This window comes from Culex pipiens, chromosome 2 (assembly GCF_016801865.2).
Source record: "Culex pipiens pallens isolate TS chromosome 2, TS_CPP_V2, whole genome shotgun sequence".
Classification (NCBI taxonomy): Eukaryota; Metazoa; Arthropoda; class Insecta; order Diptera; family Culicidae; genus Culex; species Culex pipiens.
The window spans coordinates 171,978,038-172,002,979 of NC_068938.1; the positions used below are offsets into that span (position 1 = coordinate 171,978,038).

A 24,942-nucleotide genomic window follows, 5' to 3' on the forward strand; every position below is an offset into this window, starting at 1 on the left:
AGTTACGCTTTTGCTGCAAGGGTGATGAATTTTAATTAGTACGTACTAAAGCCCCGTGTTAATTTTTATGTACAACGGTAAAAAACACGGTTAAAAATCATTTCTGATCACTATTTTTCATTTTAACGCAAATTTTTTTTTTGACTAGACAACATTTTTTCGATGGATCAACTATGGTCCCCTTGGAACGAGCTGTCAAGTTGGAGCTTTTCTGTCAAGAAGGACCGCGAGGTTAATTTTTCAAAATTGATTTAAAAATCCATTTTAAACTCTTTGTGGTCGTACAAAGGGTCATTGTACTCAGAAAAATAAGCTTTATCGCTGTAAACAATAATATCTCGAGTTTTTTTTTAAAAGGTCCAATAAACAAAATTTTGATTTTTTGCTTTTTGAGTGTTTTTGAATACCCTTGACTCAAGGCGGTTCTAAAAACACCCAATAAGCAAAAAATCTAAATTTTGTTTATAGGACCTTTTCAAAAAAAAAACTCGAGATATCAGCATTCTAAGCTTCATTTTAGGACCCAATTGGGTACTAAAGCCCTATGTCAATTTTTATGTACAGAGAAACCTCTTTTTACGCGGTGCGTTACGTTTTCCTAATTTGTCGATTTCTCGGGAACGACGCAACATTTTTGCAATATTTGTAAAACAATTTGTAGGTTTTGTTCAGATCTACAAAACACTTTTTGAAGCTTGCAGAAATATTGTATGGTTTTGGAGCGCCACCGCGTAAAAAGAGGTTTCTCTGTACAACGGTAAAAAACACGAATAAAAACCATTTCTTATCACTTTTTTTCAATATAACGTAATTTTTTTTTGACAAGACAACATTTTTTCGATGGATCAACTAAGGTCCCCTTGGAACGAACTGTCAAGTAGGAGCTTTTCTGTCAAGAAGGACCACGAGGTTAATTTTTCAAAATTGATTTAAAAATCAATTTTAAACTCTTTGTGGTCGTACAAAGGGTCATTGTACTCAGAAAAATAAGCTTTATCGCTGTAAACAATAATATCAGCAATCTAAGCTTCATTTTAGGACCCAATTTATAAAGTATACTTTACATGGAAAAATAAAATATTAAAATGCTTTATCTCAGCAATCGAGAAATTAAAAGTGCAACATGGAGTTAAAGTTATCTATCAAGCTGCTTGTTTGAAGTATTCCATGTCAGCTGGGAAAGTTTCACTCTATGTTACCGGCTCACATCTCTCTTTTGAATTGCTCGACAGAGAAATTTTTTGGAAAATCTTAAGATCTCCTGGCTCGGTTCTTTAAGCGGTATACGCACTTCGGAAGGAACCTGTCAAGAAAACAATCAAATGGGCAGCAGCGGCAGCGAAAGCAAGCCAGAGAGGGTGAAGAAAAGCCCCATAAAATCATTCCCTCTCCTTTGTTCTGCTGTTCGTAAAGCTGTTTCTAGACCCCTTTAAGCGGTATACGAACGAACTGTCACTTTTTACACGGCGCTCACGCAAACTATCAAAACAAACGTTTGATAGTGTGAGTGAACTCCGTATAAAAGGGGTGTCAAACTAAAAAGTGACCCCGTTCATTTGACAACAGTTGGTGTCAACCCATCGGGGTTTGAGTGTAATATTTTTTTCTGTTCCAGAATTTAAGGAAATGTTGTCTGTTTTGTAAACTTAAAGTTAGTGCACAATGGTTGAAATTTTTTTTAAAAAAAGGTAAATTTTTCGGTTCGTCCACAAACAATTTTATGTTTGTAAACAAACGACGCAATATTGCCAATGTTGTTCGGTAGCTCATATCAGGCCATCGCCGGGGCCCTGATTTTTACCGATTTTTAAAGTAAAAAAAATGTAGAGATTTTTCTCATAAACTAAATATTTTCTAGAAGGGCATTTATATACATAGGTATACTCTATGTGGCATCGGAAAGGGCATAAAATTTTCGATCTTTTGATACCCAAACATCTAGGTTTTCTATAAATAAAACCCACGTTTTTAAATACCTAGGTAAAAACGAAAAGGAACAGAAGCGGAATGTGGCGTTGGACGTTTTTTGTGATATGTTTTGGTGAAAAAATCAAATTATCTGGATTTAATTGTTCGAATGCGGCTGAAAATACAACCCTTGATTTTTTTTCGTTATAGGGTTTTCTAGGCCCAGTGATAGAAATATAATTTAACCCAAAACTGACGAACTTTTCGTCACAGTGTCCTGATGCAAACAATAATCGAGCTCGAGTTGCCACAGCCCTGTGAAGTATGTTGGCTGACATATCGGGCGATCAGTAAAAAAAACCAGCTAGAAGTCACCTGCAAAAAACTTTTGCTAGAAAGAGATAGGAAACCTGATGCAAACAAACCTCCGGCTGTAATGTAAACATACTTTGAATGTGTTTGGTTCAAAATCATGTAAACTATCAGAAAAACCAATAAAATGTAATACTTTATTGTAGAAAGCCGGAGAAAATCCACTTTATCGTGAAATTCTAACACGTAGCCTTATGGGCGGGACAACTTTGACACGCGTTTTTCTTGGCTTGCTGTTTTTACATATGGGACGGACACGATTAGAGCGGCAGTATATCTAAGGTTAAAATTAGCAGGCTTGTTGAAGCACTGTTAGGGAAAAATGTTTCGACAAAAAAAACCCTAGACCTATGAAAATAATACCAGATCTCAAAACGCACCCTCTTCAAAAGCAGAAAATTAAAAGGTAGGATTTTGCTTTTTGCTCAGAATGGTGTGAAATAGAACAATAAAAATAAAAATTTAGATTGCTGTCAAAAAATTTAAAAAATCAGAAATTTATATGTAAGGCCATTGCAAAAAAATTTCATCGGCTCTGGCCGACGTCGAGAGGGGTGGCAAAACAAAATTAAATAACAAGCCATAGTCTCAACATTTGAATGCAGAAAGTGTTTTAAAATGCACTTTACACTAGTTCAGTTGTTTTGCAATCATTAGTTTTCAAAAAATGTAAGATTCGACGAAAACAAAAATTTCAACGAAAAAAAACTAACTAAAGATACTAAAGATCGAAAACTTTCAAAAGTTTGAAAGATTTTTATATCAACCCATACATGCTAAAAATGATTCTAAACGCAAGGGAATGCATTTTAAATTGATTTCAGTAGATTGCACTTAAATTTCCATTGATTTTTTTAAGTTTTTTTAATTTTTTTTTCTCCCCACGAGTTGACGAGAAGTAAATTCACCGTTCAAAACAAAAAATATTAAAAAAAATTACTTTTAGATACTAGTGTTGAAAAGTTCAACTTTTCAGCATCCATTTATTTAAAGGAATTATTTTCCATTCTGTTATTTTGAGTAGGGAAAAGTAGGCCGTTTCGTTTCTCCAGAAGGACAGGAAAAGTTGACAGTTTTACAGCGAAATTGCAAAAAAATATATATTAAAACATGAATAAAGTTCATAAATTTATGATTTTTTTTTTCAAGATTCGAGTCTCTAAAATATGAATTTCAACAATACTCCAGAGTAATTTGATTTTTTGTAATCTTAGATGGCGGCATTAAAGAATTTATGAATGTAATACCTTTTTGATTTTTTTTTAGAATTTTTAAATTTTGAAAAATTAATTTTGTGACCTTCTTTGCCAGGAAGTATCTAGCTTGACAGCTCGATCCTAGGGATATAATCTAGCGAAAATTGCTGTTTTGTCAACTTATTTTTAAGCGAAAAAAATGGATCGGAAATGGGTTATTAAATTAAACGTGCTTTTTTTACTATTGTAAATCAAATTAACATACACCCTTACCAAAAATCATGATTTTCTGAGTTCAATATCCCACTTTTCATACGAATTTTTCAGTTCAACCCATATAACCATTTTTATGGTTGTAGTACCTGAACCTTAACCTGAACTCAAAAAATCGTATGAAAAATGGGATATTGAACTCAGAAAATCATGATTGGTAAGGGTGTATGTCTTTAGGACCCTATTTTGAAATAAGGAAACAAAAACTTCCTTGCTGCGCACCCTTGAATAACATTAAAAAAAATAAAAATGGACAGCATAGAAATAAAAATAAACTAATAATCTAATAATAATTCAAAATGTTAGAAAAAATCCGGAATAGGGTCCTAAAGCCCTAAGTAAATTTGTATGTACAACGATTAAAAACACGCTTAAAAACCATTTCTGATCACTTTTTGTTATTTTAGTGAAAAAATAAAAAAAAAATTGACAAGACAACATTTTTTCAATGGATCAACTAAGGTCCCCTTGGAAAGAGCTGTCAAGTAGGACCTTTTCTGTCAAAAGAACCGCGAGGTTAATTTTTCAAAATTGATTTAAAAATCAATTTTAAACTCTTTGTGGTCGTACAAAGGATCATTGTACTCAGAAAAATAAGCTTTATCGATGTAAACAATAATATAAGCAATCAAAGCTTCATTTTAGGACCCAATTCAGTTTTTTTTAAATCCAATAAAACTTATATTTTTTGCTTTTTGTGTGTTTTTTAATATTCTTGGCATGAGGCGTCTTCAAAAACACCCAAAAAGCTAAACAAAATACAAATTTGATTTATTGAACCCACATTGAACCTTAAAAAAAACTCCAGTAATTCAACATGAATGACCCTATTAAAAATTATACCAGGTTTGGCACCACTGCCCAAAATAAAAACATTAACCTGTCAACCTGTCATACACTCACGTTTTCGCGATTGTTTTGTTTTTCACCCCAAAATAAGAAAATCACGTAAAATTCCGAATCGCGAATCGGTTCCAATCTGCGTTTCCGCCCGGATGCCACGATGACGTCTACATCCGGTACAAACCAGGACCAACCATCGTCAACGACGAGCACCGTGGTCGGTCCGCTGAACTTCACCAAGGACGGTTCCGCTCCGGCTAGCCGACTGTGCGACGAGGATGACCGCGTCCGGTGCATGTTCTGCGACGAGGTGTACAACCTTCGGGTCGAGGAGGGCCGGAACCAGTATTTGGCCCATTTGTTCGTTGCGCACCGGCTGGTGATTGCGGATGTGGGGGAGGTCGCTTGCTTGGGGAGTTATAGCAACTTTTGGGCGGAACGGTTCCGGGGAGTGGAGGGGGCGCTCGAGCGGTACTGTTCGGCGATGTTGCTGAACCAGCTGCCGGATGGGACGCCGGCGCGGGATGAGAAGTACTTTATGCTGAGCGACATTGAGCCGATGGATTACGAGCTGAGGCTGCGGTTGAAGCGGGAGATGATGGAGTTGGTGTTGGCGCGGCATCAGTTTGAGCGGACGGATCGCGGGTTTGGCCGGGGTTGTTTGTACTGTCGTGATTTGGTGGCGGCGACGAGGTCGGAGTTTATTGAGCATCTTTATACGAAGCACTTTTTGCTGCTGGGGAAGGCCGAGAATTTGGTGTTTGTGGATGAGCTTGTGGACGTGGTGCAGGACAAGATGGACCGGCTGATTTGTCTGTACTGTGAAAAGGTGTTTAAAGACCGACCTACGTTGAAGGAGCACATGAGGAAGAAGGGTCACAAGCGGATCAACCCGGAGAACAAGGCTTACGATAGGTTCTTTTTGATAAACTACCGAAATGATAAGCTGAAGAAGGGCAGCGTGAATCCTCCGGTAAGACAGCCGATCCCGGTGAGGGCACGCGAGCCGGAGAGTTCTCCGTTTCACTCGGAAGACTCAGACTCGGATTGGTCCGATTGGTACGGCGAGGAACAGCCAACGACTTGTTTGTTCTGCGAAGTCACTCGAACTCAAATCGACGACCTGAAAGCGCACATGAAAACGGAACATAACTTCGATTTTGACGCCCAGGTCGTAGGGCTGAACTTCTACCAGCGAGTCAAGATCGTCAACTACATCCGACGACAGATGCACGACCTGCGATGTGTCACCTGCCGAGAAGAATTCCCTTCCAAGGACCAACTCCACGCACACCTGAAACAGGAAGGCCACTTCGGAACTGGCGAACAGCAGCACTGGGACCAGCCAGGATTCTTCTTTCCAACCTACGAGGACGACCAGTTCCTGTGCCACCTGGAGGACGACAGCCCGGACCTGTCCGACGACAGCTCGGTGGTCATTTCGGAACCACGCCCGACGGCGAACGTCAGCGCCGACGCGGAATCGCTTTCGCTGGAGAAGTTTCGACTCGAGTAGTTAGTCTTAATAAATTGTTGTACATTTTTGCTAAGGTAATCTTAATCAATAAACAGTTGGGAAGTCATCAGAAATTAAATGTTTTCAATCTTGTGAATTGCCTTGCAAGCTAAAATCATTATTCAATAAATAAAACAAGTTAAAAAATTAACTAAAAGGCTAAAAGCCAACTTACCGAATCACCCCTTCAATCCGGCCCCTCAAGCCCTTCACCGATCTCCTCAGAACTCTCAACCATCGCGCCATTACCTACCAGCCGTTCCTGCAACTCCCGGCTCAACGCGTCGGCCAAACAGCTCCCAAAAGACTGCACGTAAGCCGGACTCACGGCCGAAAGCAGCGAGTAGGGCGTCTCGTACCGCACCCCGTCGTCCTCCAGCGTGGCACTGTCGAACCGATCGCCCACAATCTGCAGACCCTCGCAGTTTAACTTCACGCACAGTTCCGTCCCGTCCAGCGTGCGCAGGTTGATGAACGACTCCGAGTCGGTGGGCTTCAAAACGGTGGAGATTTGGGCCACGGCAACGTGCCGGACAATGTCCCCTATTACGCCGGTGGCCTCGCGCGTCCAGTCGATGACGTCCTCCTGCTCGGGGTAGTATTTTTCGTACGCGGAGTCCATCGTTGGAATTGATTTTTGTTTTACAAATTAAATTTCAAATCATTCTGGGATTTTTCGGTCCCGGTTGAAAAGTAAACAGTAAAGTTTGGTAACGCATAACGGTTTGGGCCCTGCAGCAATAACATGATTTTGACATTTTTGCTGCACGATCAGCAAAAAAATAATAACGAGTAGGGTCTTAAGGAAGAATTCTTCAATTACGAAACGCAAAAATCTAGATTTGTTGACCCCCTCGTAACAAAATTTCCAAACAAATTTTAACATTTTTGTATGAGCGTGACACGGCTAAAATTATGAAATTAAAAAAAACCTGAATTTTCAAAATTCTAAAATTCTAAAATTCTAAAATTCTAAAATTCTAAAATTCTAAAATTCTAAAATTCTAAAATTCTAAAATTCTAAAATTCTAAAATTCTAAAATTCTAAAATTCTAAAATTCTAAAATTCTAAAATTCTAAAATTCTAAAATTCTAAAATTCTAAAATTCTAAAATTCTAAAATTCTAAAATTCTAAAATTCTAAAATTCTAAAATTCTAAAATTCTAAAATTCTAAAATTCTAAAATTCTAAAATTCTAAAATTCTAAAATTCTAAAATTCTAAAATTCTAAAATTCTAAAATTCTAAAATTCTAAAATTTTAAAATTCTAAAATTCTAAAATTCTAAAATTCTAAAATTCTAAAATTCTAAAATTCGATTCTATGACAATTTCCGGAATTCCATTTCCCGGAATGGACGTTTTCCGGAATGGACATTATCCGGAATGGACGTTTTCCGGAATGGACGATATCCGGAATGGACATTATCCGGAATGGACGTTATCCGGAATGAAATTTCCCGGAATGGACGTTTCCCGGAATGGACATTTCCCGGAAAAATGAGTTTTTTATATTACCTGATTTGACAATGGCTGGAATCTTGCCAACTCGATTACTTGTGGTTAAGAATTATTTAGTTTGTACTCCGTTGGTTTGACCTAGTCACATTGAAGGAACTCGATATTTTGACAACAATATGAATGATAAATACATGAATAATAAGAAAGAAAGTAAAATGTTCGGACACGAACAATAGAAACAAGCAAGTTGACAATTGAACCAATACTTTATTAACCACCACGAGATGTAACAATGTTGATCGATAGATATTAGACAAACAATATATGTTTTTAACATTCTTTCAACGTGTTGTTATATAATAATTTTCCCTTCTTTTGTTAATCAGTTGACTTTTGTGGCTAAATTCTACCAAATTTTACCATAAAGCAGAACGATTATTTTCAAAGAAGGGAACACCTATAGAAAATATAAAAGCTTTCATAAGATCAAAGTATAATGTGTATTTTCTTGAGGTTTTCCCTTCTTTCAAAAAATACAGATCTTTCATCAAAGTAAGGGAACTATACCCTTTTTCATCCTATTTCTATTATTGGCCTATCAGTACTTTGATCATTAATTACAGCTTACATAAAGTGTTTAAGTAGTAGGGTAGAGTAGTCATCAATGAGACACGGGGAACAATGATAAAATGGCTCTCACAAGTCGTAGTTTCAACCAATCAGGCTCATATTTGAGGGAAAGGTGTGTCTACTGGATACACGTCTGCCATATTAGTGGCTTTGGTTATGGACGCTCCCTTGAAAAGTAAATCATAAATGTTTGATTCTGGGGTGTAAAAGTAAATTATGGACAAAAAAAACTTTTTCGCTCGTAGGCTGCCGTTTACACAAAAAATAATATTTCTTCAAATTTCTTTCGACGTTCCATAGGGATTAAGTTGGGCTACAATGTCCTTTCATTAGATTTGGCCAAAATTTAGAATATAGCCAGAATCCAGGGCTGTCTCATTGTTCCCCACTCATTTCAGCCCATGGGTAACAATGAGACACTTTGTTTTTTCTTCAATAAACTTTTCAAAATCGATGGAAATCTTTCAAAACATGAATTAAAAGTGATTTTTGGCATATTTATAGAGTTTAAACTTCATTTAACCAAAAATACAAAGTTATTTGGTATTAATATATGGATTTTACAAAATTTAAATACTTTTTAGTATAACTTTTGTTATTAAAAGTTTCATGTTGGCAAAATTGCTCTAAAATGTTCAAGGCAAGTCACCTGCAATTGAACAATACAAAAACATGATGTCATGACATGTCATGAGTGTCTCATTGTTCCCCAGCTGTCTCATTGTTCCTGCCAAGTGCGTCTACAATGAGACAGTTGAATAACTCTGGCTGTAGATGTCGGATCGATCTCATATTTTGGTCAATATTAGAGCACATTAAAAGAAAGATAATGCAACTAAAAGCTCATTAAAACATGCTGATGAAAAAATTTGAATAATCGTTGAAGGTTGAAAACCAAAAGTGTCTCATTGATGACTACCCTACCCTAATAAATAGCTCAAATAAAAGTGAGCAAGCAACTCTCCATTGTTGATACATCTGAACATTTTGATTTATTAGCGGAAAACGGCAAAAGTGATGAGAATTGGTCGAACGGCTTAGAGTGATTAAAATGGGTATATTTCCCCTAATGGGATTTCATATAAGAATTTTCTTTTTTTGTTAATTCTACTAAATTTTACCTAGCTTTTCGTTACAGAACTCTGCACTATAAAGAAGAATGTTTATTTTCAAAGAAGGGAAAACCTCTAGAAAATAAAAAGCTTTCAGAAAATCAAAGTATAATGTGTATTTCCTTAAGGTTTTCCCTTCTTTAAAAATTAACAGTCTTTCATCATTGTGATGGGATTTCGTGTAAGAGATTTCCCTTCTTGTGTATATCAGTTGACTTTTGTGACTAAATTCTACCAAATTTTATTATAAAGCAGAATGTTTATTTTTAATGAAGGGAAAACTTCAAGAAAGTACCTTGATTGTCTGAAAAGCTTTCTATTATCTTGAGGTTTTCCCTTCTTCAAACATTCTGCTTTATGGTAAAATTTGGCAGTCAACCGATTAACACAAGAAGGAAAATCTCTTACGTGGAATCCAATCACATTGATGAAAGATCGTGTATTTTTATAGAAGGGAAAACCCCAAGAAAATACACATTATACAATGATTTTTTGAAAAGCTTTTTATTTTTTAGAGGTTTTCCCTTCTTTGAAAATAAACATGCTGCTTTATAGTGCAGGGTTCTGTAACAAAAAACTAGGTAAAATTTAGTAGAATTCACAGAAAAAGAAAATTCTTATATGAAATTCCATTACTTTGATGAAAAATCGTGTATTTTTAAAGAAGGGAAAACCTCTAGAAAATACACATTATACTTTGATCTTATGAAAGCTTTTTATTTTATAGAGGTTTTCCCTTCTTTGAAAAAAATCATTCTGCATTATGGTAAAATTTGATAGAATTTAGTCACAAAAGAAGGGAAAATTCTTATGTTCTTATGTTGAATGTTAAAAACATCTAGTGTTTGTCTAATATCTATCGTTCTACATTGTTAGATCTCGTGGTGGTTAATAAAGCATTACGGTTCCACAGAACAGACTATGCTAAGCACGGTCCTATCAACAGAATGATGGAAACATATAACAAATACAGTGACACAATCGATTTTACTATGACTAAATCCGCTATGAAAAAACAGTTTTATAGCCAAAGAAGATAGTTTATAACTTAAATAATGTTCACCTGTAATTGGTAATTAAATAAATCTTTTCCAGTTCCTGAGGGGAACACCCATGAAGAGTACCGGGGCCGGCATTTACAAAGCGTATTCAGTGGCAGTTTTTCACTCAACTAATGCTAACATGTTTAGGTTAATGTTAACATTTCATAGGTCGCCTCCCTAAGGTGTCGTGATAAGGTCCAGTTTGTGACGATACACTACCTTCCCTTTACTAACCAATCGAATCCAGAAGGGAAAAGATCACCAGTTGTGTTGGTCCTAGCCGGGATTTGAACCCCGATCTAAAGCTTAAGAGGCGGAAGCGTTACCACTAGGCTACGTGGCTCGATCGATCAATGTAGTCTACGTTTGTTTGACGAATAAATAAATAAATAAAAAGTATTGGTTCAATGGTCAACGGTTGCTTATATTGTTCGTGTCCGAACATTTTACTTTCTTTCTTATTATTCATGTATTTATCATTCATATTGTTGTCAAAATATCGAGTTCCTTCAATGTGACTAGGTCAAACCAACGGGGTACAAACTAAATAATACTTAACCACAAGAAATCGAGTAGGCAAGATTACATTCATTGTCAAATCAGGTAATATGAAAAACTCATTTTTTCCGGGAAATGTCCATTCCGGGAAATTTCATTCCGGATAACGTCCATTCCGGATAATGTCCATTCCGGATAACGTCCATTCCGGAAAACGTCCATTCCGGATAATGTCCATTCCGGAAAACGTCCATTCCGGGAAATGAAATTCCGGAAATTGTCATAGAATCCTAAAATTCTAAAATTCTAAAATTCTAAAATTCTAAAATTCTAAAATTCTGAAATTCTAAAATTCTAAAATTCTAAAATTCTGAAATTCTGAAATTCTAAAATTCTAAAATTCTAAAATTCTAAAATTCTAAAATTCTAAAATTCTAAAATTCTAAAATTCTAAAATTCTAAAATTCTAAAATTCTAAAATTCTAAAATTCTAAAATTCTAAAATTCTAAAATTCTAAAATTCTAAAATTCTAAAATTCTAAAATTCTAAAATTCTAAAATTCTAAAATTCTAAAATTCTAAAATTCAGAAATTCTAAAATTCTAAAATTCTAAAATTCTGAAATTCTAAAATTCTAAAATTCTAAAATTCTAAAATTCTAAAATTCTAAAATTCTAAAATTCTAAAATTCTAAAATTCTAAAATTCTAAAATTCTAAAATTCTAAAATTCTAAAATTCTAAAATTCTAAAATTCTAAAATTCTAAAATTCTAAAATTCTAAAATTCTAAAATTCTAAAATTCTAAAATTCTAAAATTCTAAAATTCTAAAATTCTAAAATTCTAAAATTCTAAAATTCTAAAATTCTAAAATTCTAAAATTCTAAAATTCTAAAATTCTAAAATTCTAAAATTCTAAAATTCTAAAATTCTAAAATTCTAAAATTCTAAAATTCTAAAATTCTAAAATTCTAAAATTCTAAAATTCTAAAATTCTAAAATTCTAAAATTCTAAAATTCTAAAATTCTAAAATTCTAAAATTCTAAAATTCTAAAATTCTAAAATTCCAAAATTCTAAAATTCCAAAATTCTAAAATTCTAAAATTCTAAAATTCCAAAATTCCAAAATTCTAAAATTCCAAAATTCTAAAATTCTAAAATTCTAAAATTCTAAAATTCTAAAATTCTAAAATTCTAAAATTCTAAAATTCTAAAATTCTAAAATTCTAAAATTCTGAAATTCTAAAATTCTAAAATTCTAAAATTCTAAAATTCTAAAATTCTAAAATTCTAAAATTCTAAAATTCTAAAATTCTAAAATTCTAAAATTCTAAAATTCTAAAATTCTAAAATTCTAAAATTCTAAAATTCTAAAATTCTAAAATTCTAAAATTCTAAAATTCTAAAATTCTAAAATTCTAAAATTCTAAAATTCTAAAATTCTAAAATTCTAAAATTCTAAAATTCTAAAATTCTAAAATTCTAAAATTCTAAAATTCTAAAATTCTAAAATTCTAAAATTCTAAAATTATAAAATTCTAAAATTCTAAAATTCTAAAATTCTAAAATTCTAAAATTCTAAAATTCTAAAATTCTAAAATTCTAAAATTCTAAAATTCTAAAATTCTAAAATTCTAAAATTCTAAAATTCTAAAATTCTAAAATTCTAAAATTCTAAAATTCTAAAATTCTAAAATTCTAAAATTCTAAAATTCTAAAATTCTAAAATTCTAAAATTCTAAAATTCTAAAATTCTAAAATTCTAAAATTCTAAAATTCTAAAATTCTAAAATTCTAAAATTCTAAAATTCTAAAATTCTAAAATTCTAAAATTCTAAAATTCTAAAATTCTAAAATTCTAAAATTCTAAAATTCTAAAATTCCAAAATTCTAAAATTCCAAAATTCAAAAATTCCAGAATTCCAAAATTCCAAAATTCTAAAATTTTAAAATTATTTTTTTTAAATCTTAAAATTTTCAAATTTTAATTTTTTTTTAAATTTAAAAATTTGAAAATTTAAAAATTTCAAAAATTTTAAATTTCAAAATTCTTAAATTCTTAAATTGAAAATTTCTAATAAACTAAAATTCCAAATTTTTTAAAATCTGAAATTCTACAACTAAAAATCTTAAATTGGGTCCTAAAATGAAGCTTAGATTGCTGATATTATTGTTTACAGCGATAAAGCTTATTTTTCTGAGTACAATGACCCTTTGTACGACCACAAAGAGTTTAAAATGGATTTTTAAATCAATTTTGAAAAATTATCCTCGCGGTCCTTCTTGACAGAAAAGCTCCTACTTGACAGCTCGTTTCAAGGGGACCATAGTTAATCCATAGAAAAAATGTTGTCTTGCCAATATTTTTTTTTGCATTAAAATGAAAAAAAGTGATCAGAAATGGTTTTTAATCGTGTTTTTTACCGGTGTACATAAAAATTTACATAGGGCTTTAGTACCCAATTCTCTGATTCTGAAATTCTAAGATTTAAAAATTCTGAATTTCTAAAATTTTAAAATCCTAAAATTGAACATCTTAAAGTTTTAAATTTGAAAATTCTAAAATTCTGAATAATTCTACAAATCTAGATTAAATTTTCAAAACAACCTATCCCTCATGGGTTTCCTATGCAGATAGGACCTTTTAAAAATTTAATCTAGAAATATCAAATTTAAATTCTTAAATTATAAATTTTATAGATTGAACAAAAATAACTATAAAATTTCCGATGAAAATCAATGGTTCTGAAATTTTATCATAAAACATTAATTTAATAATTCGAAAATAAAAATGTTGATGTCGATCTGGCTCGAGATCGAGCCTGAATCGAGTCGAGGCTCGAGCCAAAATTCTCAATAAGGCTTTCTAGGCCCAGTGAAAAAAATATAATTTAACCCAAAAATTAAGAACTTCTCGTCACGGTGTCCTGATGCAAACAATCATCGAGCTCGAGCTGTCACAGCCCTGCGAAGTATGTTGTCTGACATATCGAGCTATCAGTCAAAAAATCCAGCTAGAAGTCGCCGGACAAAAAACTTTTGCTAGAAAGAGATAGGAAACCTGATGCAAACAAACGTCCAGCTGAAATGTAAACATACTTTGAATGTGTTAGTAAATTTCTGACTAGAATGCCTTATGGGAACTTTAGGACTTCTAAAATTGGGTCCTAAATTTAGGCTTAAATTTGACTACAAAGACCTTTTGTACGACCGCAAAGGATTTAACATGGATTTTTAAATCAATTTTCAAAAATAAACTTCGCAGCCCTTCTGGATAGAAAAGATTCTACTTGACAGCTCGTTCCAAGGGGACCATAGTTGATCCATCGAAAAAATGTTGTCTTTTCATTTTTTTTTGCATAAAAAATTAAAAAAAAGCGATCAGAAATGGTTTTTAATCGTGTTTTATACGTTTTATACCGTTGTACAAAAAAAAAATACATATTGCAAAATTTAAAAAATTAAAAGTTGTCTGAAATAAACTAAACCATATTTCGAAGTGTCATCCGAAGTGATTTTTTGTAAGGTCCCGCAGTGTTCATCCCTCTCACAATCAAGATTGAAACCACGCGTTCAACAAACAAACAAAAGGTGTCCACCTTTCAAAAAAACAGCCTCGGTTGGCACCGTTAACGTAACGCTCCGAAAAAAACAAAACAAAAAAAAGTCGAAGCAAAATCGTAACGCACCGCTCGCTTGTGTTGGTCAGAGTGAGACACGCAGAGACTGTTGCCTTCCCGCTCTTTCCCTCACGAAACCCGCGAAAACAAAAGCAAAAGCAGGGCCAGCTGCCATCTCCGAAAAGGTCCCGCAACAGACACACTCACACACATATTCGGATTGATCGCGAAATTTGCATGTGTTTCACTTTGCTCGGTCGAAAAAAAAAAGGGATTCCAAATTCCAAGTTTTGCTTTCGCCGCGCTCGGTCGTTTTGTGCTGCTACGTAAATTTGGTGGCTTTTGGAAGGTGCCACTCTAGACGGATTTTGGCGAAAAGTTTGCGGAAACACGTTTTTTTTGCCCCCTTGATTTTGATCGACATCCAAGTTTTGTCATCGTCTGGTTCCGGCGCGAGTGGAGTGGAATCCGGCGGAAGAGGAGACCGACGGAAGTTTTTTGTGTCGGTCTAGACGAGTCCGGGCAGGTTCACACGCGTCATTTCCCGCGGATTCTTCGGTGGATGGTTCTGGCAGGAAAAGTGAGTTTATTCGTCTGAGGGGAATCAAATCACAAAAGGGGAGGACGGGGAGGGGGTCGTCCTTGGAAGTTGTTTGGAGACATTGATTACTAACCTAAAAATGTTTAACTAAAGTGCCTAAATCTTAAGACAAGGTTGCCAGAACAATGCTCATTATGTAAAATTATTATTTTCAGGTTTTTTTTTTTAAAGAAAAGGACCTATAAGCTATTGTCTTTCATATGTTTATAGGACCTTTTCAACAAAAAAAAAAAAAAAAAAAATAGTTTTGAACATTTACCTATCTTTGAATCGTACCAACAAAGTTCAAAAAAGCAAATAAAAAATAATAACTGCGATTATTTCCAAAAAAGTTACCTAAATATTACTATAACTTGAAAACGTTGCATTTTATCAAAATTTCACTAAAGTACTTTTTGATTGTAAATTTAATTTTACATCGAAAAATGAAGTTAAACAAAATTTTCGACCAGTATTTCGATTTTTTTTAATCAGTATTGATTCAAAAATGTATAACTCGGTCAAAGATTTTTTGCACAACCTAGAAATTTCGGAAAAGTTTGCATTTGTTTTCCAATAAAAGATTTAAAAAAATAAAAAAATTAAAATGATTTTTTTTTGGCAAATTAAGTTTTAGTGACAAAAAGTGAAATTAAAACTCACATTTTTTTTACGTGTATCATTTCTCTTCAGTGTAGTCCTTATCCATACCTACAACTTTGTCGAAGACACCAAATCGATCAAAAATTTCTTCAAAAGATACAGAAACATCCAGATGTCTATATCTTTAACTGTCAGATGGGGGACAAATACGGTCCATTTTTACCGGAGATATTCCGGATTCCGTTGTGGTACCTTGGACTCCTATATGGGTTTTGGTGAATATAACTAAAACCACAGAACAGAGAGCGGCCGTGGCTGACTGGTTACAGTGTTCGCTTTGTAAGCGAATTGTCACGGGTTCGATTCCCATCTGCTCCCAACGAGAAAGTATAGGAATTATAAATCTTGAAACTCTGAACATGAACGAAAAATCAAACTCGCTCGAGTCGGGGTTCGATCCCCCGTCCTTTGGATTAGTAAGCAAAAATGCTAACCACTAGGCCATCACGGCTTGGTGAGCTATATAACTGGAATTAGGAATACTGTTACTATCAACTATATACGCGCTGGGTCCTTGTCAATTTGACAAGGGTTCGGAAGTTCTAAATAACGTTTGAACCCGATTGGTGCAAACGTTCTTCAGGGCGGGGCTTGTCGATAAAGCTGAAGAACCTCGCGCTCGGCTAGCCAGCGTAGAAATGGGTCACCGAAGCTCGGCAGAGCTAACACTGCCTTTGCGAGTTATTTGCATGTATAGAATGTAGATCTTTAAAAAATTCATGGAAACAACTCAATTTGTAAGAAGTGACCGCGTGGTCCCGTTTGGTTGGTTGCACACACACACACACATATAACTAAAACCACAGAACAATGCCGGAAATAATACAAAACTTCAAGGCATCATTCTAATACATCATCCTGCAAAAAATTGACATGGTCAAGACCAAATATAGACAAAGCTGGATCTTTTGCAACTGAAAGCATTGGTCAATTCTACCAAAAGTTATGAGATTTTTAAGAAAAAAAAATTAGGGGTCAAATGGTTACCCGAGCGTTTGAGTGTTAAAAAGTACAAAAAAAAAAATCGAATGACCGAAATCTCATAGAATTGCTCTGAGATATCGACATAAGAAAATTGAGGGTTGTTTGGGTGAGACTTAAAAAAACTATTTTCCTGTTTCTTTTTCTTTTATCCGCTGTATCTCAATAACCAGTGGTCCAATCTTTAATGTTTCTAAGACAAAAATATAGTAGGACTTTCTGAAATTTTAATTGAACTGGCGAAGAGTACACACTACAAGTTATCGTATCCAATAAAGCAACAAATTACTTATCGAAAAAAAATATTTTCACGAATGGACAATCATGGACAATATTTTAAATCAAAATAAAAAAAAACCTGAAAATTTTAAGTACGAGATTTATTTTTTTTTGCAATAATCACTATTTGAAAAAAATCAGAACACGTCGGAAAATTTTTGGTCCATACGTCTGAATGGCTTTAAAGATGCGGGTTTGTTGCTCCCTTAACTATTTAAAAAAAAACTCAAAAAATTATACCCTTTCTGATCAAACACCTATCTTCGTCATATGAAGAGTTTGATGCTCGATTAAAGCTCCAAAAATACTATTTAGGCTTTAAACTTACCAGCAACAGCACCGCCTCGAGTAAGCACGCAAATTTATGCCATATACTGGCCAAAAAGATCAATTTTAATGCACTTTAGATAATTTAATAATAATTTCTATTTTGCGAGACCATTTCTCATCATTTTGGTGGCACACACATCAACACGCAAGATGAGAGCTTAACTGCTTAACAAAAGTCGCCATCAATATCTTTTCATTTGCGCTTACGTTTTCAAATCGCTTAAGATATGAAATTGCTTCCAACTACCCTCAACATGTTCTTTTGCACATGACCGATTCTTAGCGAAGCTACACCAAAATGTCACATTTTTCAATTTTCAATGTGATTTTTAATATGAAAAAAATCATTTTTATTATGATGCAATAATTGAAATGTGCTTTAAATGCGTTTTTTTACCTTAAAAGTCAAGAATATTGACCAAATGTGGTCTGCAAGCCATTGAACATCATTCTGCATAATATTTCTCTGTAGGAAAATCAATTATCTTTCCAAATATGTAATAACATTGGGGGGTTTCTTCTTTTATTTTGCCATTACAGCCAAAACGCTGAAAAAAACTTGGATTTTTTTTTTGAAAGGAGCTGAAGAATCGGTCACATTAGTTTTAGTCACTCTTTTGAAAAATAATCCCGAAACTTGTAAATAATTAGCAAGCGCCATAAAAAAAAAAACAAACGCGCCAAGTCGTTTGACGTTTCAATTTTGAATACCCATTCCAATCGAAGGCTGAAGAAAATCGAGCGAGAAGCGAAGGCAAATAAAGAACAAAGGGTGGCCAGCAACACCACCAACATGCTGGTGCAGCGCCTGTTGGAGTGAGCAAGTGCTTCAGGACTTCCTGTGGGATGTCAATGAATCCGCTCATCGAAGCACTCCTCCGTCAACAACTGTGATATTAGTCTTAAGCCAAACATAGATCTAGGGTTTTTTTCTCAAAATTTATTTTCCCTAAAAGAGCACGCATGTACTCTCCCTGTAAAGGCTTATGAATTGATCTCAGTTCTAGATTAAATTTTCAAAAGGTCCTATCTGCATAGGAAACCCATGAGGGATAGGTTGTTTTGAAAATTTAATCTAGAGTTGAAAGGTTCTCCAAATCTCTGAATTGCAAATGTAACATCCTGGAGCAGAACTGTTAAATTCTTAATTCTAATAAACACCAATTAAATTGAAAAAAAATTTAGTGAGCAAGTGCTGCCAGGAAACTTTCGCTATTAATGCACTTTTCGTGAGTGTTTGCTTAAAATTTCATCAATTTTGGCAGCAGACCCAAAAGAGCGCTGGAAGAAAATAACAACTAAGCTGAAAAAAGAAAAATGGGCGGGACCCAATGCACTAGACTGATTAGAATGGAATTTTGATTTTTTTTAAATGCTTGTAAAAGGAATAGTAGTACTTTTAATAAAAGTGAAAATAAACAGAAATGTTCACAAAAAGTTGCTCTACTTGTTGGTGTACTTGGTTTTAGTGAATTTAAAGGAACAATCCAGATTATCCAGCATTATTCAAACACGACCGCTTATTAGGCTTAAAATGGGTATATTTCCCCTAATGAAAGGTTCATTGAAAAATTGTTATTTTCTTAAAATAGTTTACGTATACTTTTGGGGATAGTCCTGAACATAACCTACAACTTTGCCGAAGATTGCAAACCGATAAGAAAATCGCCTCTCATTATACGGATTTTCAAATATTTTCACAGCATTTTTGTAAGGACTGCCCTTAAATTTGTATGAAGAAACCAACAATGCAAAATGGTTTATTTGGACATTATACATCAAAGTTTCATCCCAATAAAGAATGCAATGAAAAGTTTTTTTTGCCAAAACGTAGATGTATGTTCTTATTTCATAATAAAATATATATTTTAAATTTATAACACTCTGTCTAAGTTTATGTTCATAAACAGTGTTGCAAATCAGTGATAGAAAAGCTATCAATTGATTATCTCTGCACCAAAAACATCCGAGAATATAGCGGCCGTCACTATAGCTTGTGAGATCTCTTCTTGTGTCTCGTGATTCTCAGCGATATCATTCTCTCTTTCTATCACTCCTCCCCTTTTCCTCGACAATGCGCTCTCACCGCTGAGTCTCTCAATCTCTCCGCAAACTGCAATGAGAGAACGCGAGATGGCGATTAGTAGCCGACCACGCATGACGTCCCGTTAAACTGCGTTTGCGAAATTGGTTTTGTGGCGGTTTTTGTAGTTAAACGCTGTTACGGTAGGATGATCGTGGAAGCGGGAATGAGAGAGAAAAGGAAAAGGTGATTAGGGTGGGTGGCGCACTTTTTACACGGGACTCACACTTACTATCAAACCAAACGTTTGGTAGCAAGTGTGAGCTATGTATAAAGAGGGTGTCAAACTTAAAAAAGACTTCGTTCGTTTGACAACAGCTGGTGACAAACCAAAAAGGTTTCAGTCTACATCCGAGGACACCAGACAATGCATTACAAAAATTTAAGCGGCCAGCCCTACTACGTTGTTTTTACCGCAGAGAGGATTTTTAGAACGGATTCACAAAATCTGCAGAAGGAGTAGGATGCGTGGACATACCTTACCAAACGCTCCGATTTATAATTGCATAGGTGTCCTCGTGTGTGATGATATATAAAAAAAATTAATTTGATTGTTTATTTGTGTTAGTTAACCACTTTTCATCGGGTTAGTGCGGAATGAATACGCACTTTAGAAAACTTTGGAAGGAACCGGTCAAGAAAACATTCAAATCAGTAGCAGCGGCTGCGAAAGCTAGCAAGAGAGTGTGAAGAAAAACTCCAAGATATCGTTTCCTCTCCTTTGTTCTGCTGTTCGTAAAGCCATTTCTTGACCCCTTTTCTTGGGAGGTGCATATTGGCCCTAAGGAGATAGAATATAGAATATTCAAAATATATTTTTTCACAAAACAAAAAAAAACTGAATTCCTTATTGATTTGGTGTCTTTGGCAAAGTTATTGGTCATCAGTACTACTTAGTAGAGGTGGGCAAAAAAAGAGCGAGCTGCTCAAAGAGCCGGTTCATTAAAAAGAGCGAATGAACCATGGTTCACAAAAAAAGAACCGCGGTTCTTTTTGAAACGCCGATCTTTTGAAAGAACCGTTCCAAGATGAACAGATTTCTAAACTTTTGCCTTTTTTTTAAATCAAAAATATAATTTATTGAATTACCAATGAATTGTAGTATTATATTTGTTTTTGAGGATTTAAATTGTCATTTCAAACATTTCAATGCTATAAATTAATGCCTTATATGTAAAAGTTGTCATACTTGTACTTTTTCAAGTACCTTAGGCTAAAAAACTGCAAGTTCAAGAAGGGCTATTTCCCAACACGGAGAAAACTGAATCGACATACTTAATTGGCAGTCTATTGTAACTTTTTCATCAATATACATAGAAAGACACTAAATTGCATTTTTACCAATATTTGAACACCATTTAAAAGATTCCAAACCCATATTTTAAGTTTTCTTTAAATTACTCCAAAAGTAAAAAAAAAATCAATGCAAAACTGATCATGAAAGACATTTAATATAAATTTGAGCCTTTCAAAAATGTCTCACATGGAAAATTTCTCCAAAATACTACTTAATAGCCAATAAGATCATAAAGAAATAAAAAAATCTTGGTTTGGCATTTCTAGACTTTACCAATAAAATCAGAATGTAAAAATGAGTTCGCAGTGGATTATATCTTAACCCTCTACAACCCAACCCCGCCTTTAGACGGGCTTCGATTTAAAAAATCGCCAAAAATCCAATTTTCAACCAATTTTTTATCTTTAAAAAGCATTGGAAAGAAGAACTCTTAAAATTTTAGAAAATGTATGGGTTGGAAGTTTTACTTGTTTTATGTGACCTTGTCAATGTTTTTAAAAATGTCATTTTTTTAGGGGTCAACTTTGGCTGTGTTTTTTACTAACATTTCCTATATTTTAAGTAAAAAGAAGTATGCAGTAATTTTTTCTAGTGTCCCAGACTATGCCTCTACGCATTTTTTTACAATTTAAATGATAATGGTGCCATTTTATAGCAGAAAATGTGAAAAACGAGCAAAAAATTGCAAAAGTGACTGTAAAAACATGAAAAAATTAGATAGGCAAAATGTAATGATAGGAGGTGGTAGAATAGGCCAAATACTACCAAAAAGTTTATAATTTTATTTAGATTGGTGTTTGGATTTTGTTTTGTAGTTAATTGTATTTTATAGTTAATTAAGTATTTCTTAGATGGTATGGTGGCACGGGTGTTAAAATTGGGGGAGATAGTGGTAAGAGGTTATCGGTTATTTGTTAATGGGGAGTTTTTTTTGGGGGGGGGGGATGGTGAGGGTATGTATTTGATGATGGGTTAATGGATTATGATATATTAGCATGTCATTTTAAGTTAATTGCTTATTAGGATTTTTATAGTAGAAGGGGAAGTGGGGGGGGAAGATTATTATGGTGATGGGGGGGTGGGGGCGGATGTGGTGGGTGTTAATAGTTGTTTAATACCTCTAATATGTTAATTTAATCTCTGGTTGAAAAAGTAACGGTGGGCTTTTTAGTGTTTAATGGCGTTAGAGCCGGGTCTATTAGAACGCGAGGGTGGTGGACAAAGATTTGAGCGGCGCGGTAAAAATAGTGCGGAGGGGCCCACCTCTACTACTTAGACTAAGAAACCAATATTACATAGCAAGAAAAAAAAAGTATCAATAACCGTTTCTTCCCTGCCGGTCCTTCCCCACCCAGTGAGTCGCCGTAACGGACGTGGACGGGGTGGCCGTGGCCGTCGCCGCGGAGGAGCCCGCGCCGGTGGTGACCAAGCAGCTGGGCCGCCTCCGCCAGCGCCACCGGCTTTTGTCATCCCGCCGGAGTACAACGCGTACAGCGAGGAGGACGACAGCGATAGCGATGATGACGAGATCAACATCTTTCGCCAGATGGCCTTGATTGGGGCGCTCAGCCGGATGCAGGGCCGATCCTCCGGTGGACGGCACGCGGAAACGGGAGGAGGTCGGTCGGACTCGCGAGCGACTGAGCGACGTGATGTTCGGCAAAAGATTGTGTTCACCGAGGATCAGATCGAGGTCAACACGATTTACGCGAGCTTCAAGACGGACAAGCCGGTCACGGAGGAAAGCGTCCGGAAGCTGTTTGCCCAGTTTGGTCCGATCAAGCAGGTGCGGTTGCACACCGCGGTCAACAACAACGCGTACGACGGGGAGGACGACCACAGGGGGATGCAGACGCGGGGGCGACCCCAGCGGTACCAGCGGCAGCAGCCCAACCGGTACGCGTTCGTGTCGTTTGAAAAGTGCGAGGATGCGGCCATGTGAGTATGAATCCTGGGGTAAGGGAAAGGTGTTTGAACTTTCTTCCTTCTTTTTGGGAAGAATGAAAGGAAGGTAGGAAAAACGGACAAACCGGGTGCGGTATCGATTTAATAAGGGAAGAACTGTGTCAGGGATTTGTGCATGGAGAGTGAGGAGGAAATTACTTTGACCTCGATCTTTTTTGTGTGCTTTCGGTAGGGACAGGATTAGCGTGATAACATCTGCATTGATTTATGAGATTGGGTTATTTACCGCAACTTGTTGCTCTACTTGCAGATGCCTGCAGCAAAAGTTCAAACTGCGTAACCAGTGCTACGTTGCCAAAGCGGACAGCTGGCACCAGGAGGCGTACATAAAGAAGCAAGCCGAAGAGGAATCCGGTTCTTCTGCTGCACCGCCAGCCGAACCATGCTGCTCAAGCGCACCTACCGCAACAAACACAACTTCGACGGTCACTTCGGACGGAGGTCAGTCCGCAGATCACAACTCAAGCAACGCATCGGAAACGCCGGAAGGTTTCACCATCCTACAGCTGAACGACGATTGTCTGATGACGATCTTCTCCGAGGTGGACCTGCTGGATCTGTTGGCACTGAAGAAGACCTGCACCCGCTTCGAGGGCGTCTGCTGTGACCTGCTAAAGCGACACAAGAAACTCGATCTGGACAATGTGTGCCCTAAGAAGACGTACCTCACGATGCTGGACGCTAAGAACATCCTCATGGAGTTGGGTCCGTTCGCGGAGCATTTGATTATTACGCGCGATACTTTCGCCAAGCCGGGGGTACGGATTTTGTACTTGATTCCCAAGCACTGCTCCAACCTGAAGGAGCTGGACATTCACGACTTTACGCTGAAGCCAAACGCACTCAAAGCCCTGGAAGGCGTGTTCAAAACGCTCGAATCGCTGCGACTGGTCAACTGCGGAATCGCGGACAGCATCGAGCGAAGTCTGGGCCAAGCCAAAAATTTGCAGCGGCTGGATTTGTCGCAAAACAGCGAAATCACTGGCAAGTGTTTGAAGGCCGTTCGAAACCTCAAGTATCTCAACCTGGAAAGCTGTCAGAACATCCAAGGAAAACCGTTCAGCACCTTCTCCGAGCGGAACAAAACGCTCGAATTCCTCAACATAAACTGCTGCAGTCGGCTCACCACCGAAGCGGTCAAATCCCTCGTGACCAACCAGCTCGAGCTGCGACACCTCATCTGTAACAATCTGTACGACAACGTCGAACCCGCCACCATGGCCATGATCGCCAAACTACCCAAGCTCACCAAAGTCCAGTTCAAGATCAACAACTTTGCCTCGATCGACCACATCCTGCAAGCCTTCGCCGAGTCCAACCAGCTCGAGCACCTGGACCTCTCCGACGGCATCTTTACCTCCGTCGACTACAACCTGCTGTGCTCGCTGACGGCCCTGCGCGAGCTCAAGCTCAACTACAAGCTGGACTTTTCCGACGAGCACCTGGCCAAACTGTGCACCAAGGGAAACTTTGTCGAGCTGCACATCGCCGGCTGTACGAACGTCAGCGACAAGCAGCTGATCGAGTTCATCCGCAAGAATCCGGCCCTGAAGGAGCTGGACGTGTCGTACTGTCAAATTACCGAGGGGCTGGTCTTTTCGGCGATCGATATCCTGAAGGAGCAGGCGGCGGCGCACGGCGGAGGTGGCGTGACGCGGCCGGCCCGCACGCTGCGGATGGTCGTCGGCCAGACGAGCATCTGTCCGGTGATTAATGATGTGAGTATTGGCTTAACGTATGGTAATGGCTTGAGATCAGTGCAAATTTTCTAAGAAATGAGAACAAAAGATGTTAAAATTTTGGTCTGTTCGACCTCAGAATTTTTTTTTTCTAAATTTCTTAAATTTTCTAACTTTTGAATTCCAAAATTTCACGGTTTATAATAAAATTTATTTTTTTAAATTTTAGCTTAATTTTTTTTATAGTTCAAAAGTTCCTTAACTCGAATTTTGTGGTCACCAAACCGGAATCCTTGAGGGAAGCGAGACTTTAAAAATGTCACACATTTGATAATTTGAAAATTCAAGTCTGCATAAAATTTAATAAATACCTAATTAGGAATTTTAGTCTGCAGAAAATTACAAATTTAAAGCTTTTGAAATTCTATAACACTCAAGGAGGTATTAGACTATGACCAACAAACAAACTCGTACTTTTTCGTGATGGACAGTTTGTCAAACTCGCAAACATGTAGACTGACGTTTCTGCAAACAAAAGCAGTCAAACTGTCAAAAAGTGCAAGTTTTTTTTAGTTTGTTTGTCGTAGTGTAATACCACCTTAACATTTTACAAT

General features: G+C 36.0%; 4 protein-coding genes across 4 annotated transcripts in view; 3 read left to right on the forward strand and 1 right to left on the reverse strand.

Moving 5' to 3' along the window:
* LOC120428233 (zinc finger protein 39-like) overlaps positions 1–24,942 on the forward strand; it is a 487,119-nt gene that overhangs the window by 153,112 nt on the left and 309,065 nt on the right. The window lies entirely within an intron of this gene.
* Positions 4,666–6,175, forward strand: LOC120429987 (zinc finger protein 277). Its single transcript, XM_039595080.2, has one exon. The coding sequence runs from the start codon at positions 4,753–4,755 to the stop codon at positions 6,106–6,108; it is 1,356 nt and encodes a 451-aa protein (XP_039451014.1). The 5' UTR covers positions 4,666–4,752; the 3' UTR covers positions 6,109–6,175.
* Positions 6,215–6,818, reverse strand: LOC120429988 (GSK3-beta interaction protein). Its single transcript, XM_039595081.2, has one exon. The coding sequence runs from the start codon at positions 6,728–6,730 to the stop codon at positions 6,296–6,298; it is 435 nt and encodes a 144-aa protein (XP_039451015.1). The 5' UTR covers positions 6,731–6,818; the 3' UTR covers positions 6,215–6,295.
* The window catches only part of LOC120429985 (uncharacterized), a 15,840-nt gene continuing 5,553 nt past the window's right edge, over positions 14,656–24,942 (forward strand). The window contains exons 1-3 of the mRNA XM_052707344.1: positions 14,656–15,051; positions 22,040–22,622; positions 22,900–24,367. Coding sequence (XP_052563304.1) covers position 15,051; positions 22,040–22,622; positions 22,900–24,367 — 2,052 coding nt within the window. The 5' untranslated portion in view covers positions 14,656–15,050. The remainder of the gene's footprint in view (positions 15,052–22,039; positions 22,623–22,899; positions 24,368–24,942) is intronic.

What these genes read in the sequence shown, in the direction of transcription:
- LOC120429987 (XM_039595080.2), top strand. Translation starts at nt 4,753, where the DNA reads ATGACGTCTACATCCGGTACAAACCAGGACCAACCATCGTCAACGACG.
- LOC120429988 (XM_039595081.2), bottom strand. Translation starts at nt 6,730, where the DNA reads ATGGACTCCGCGTACGAAAAATACTACCCCGAGCAGGAGGACGTCATC.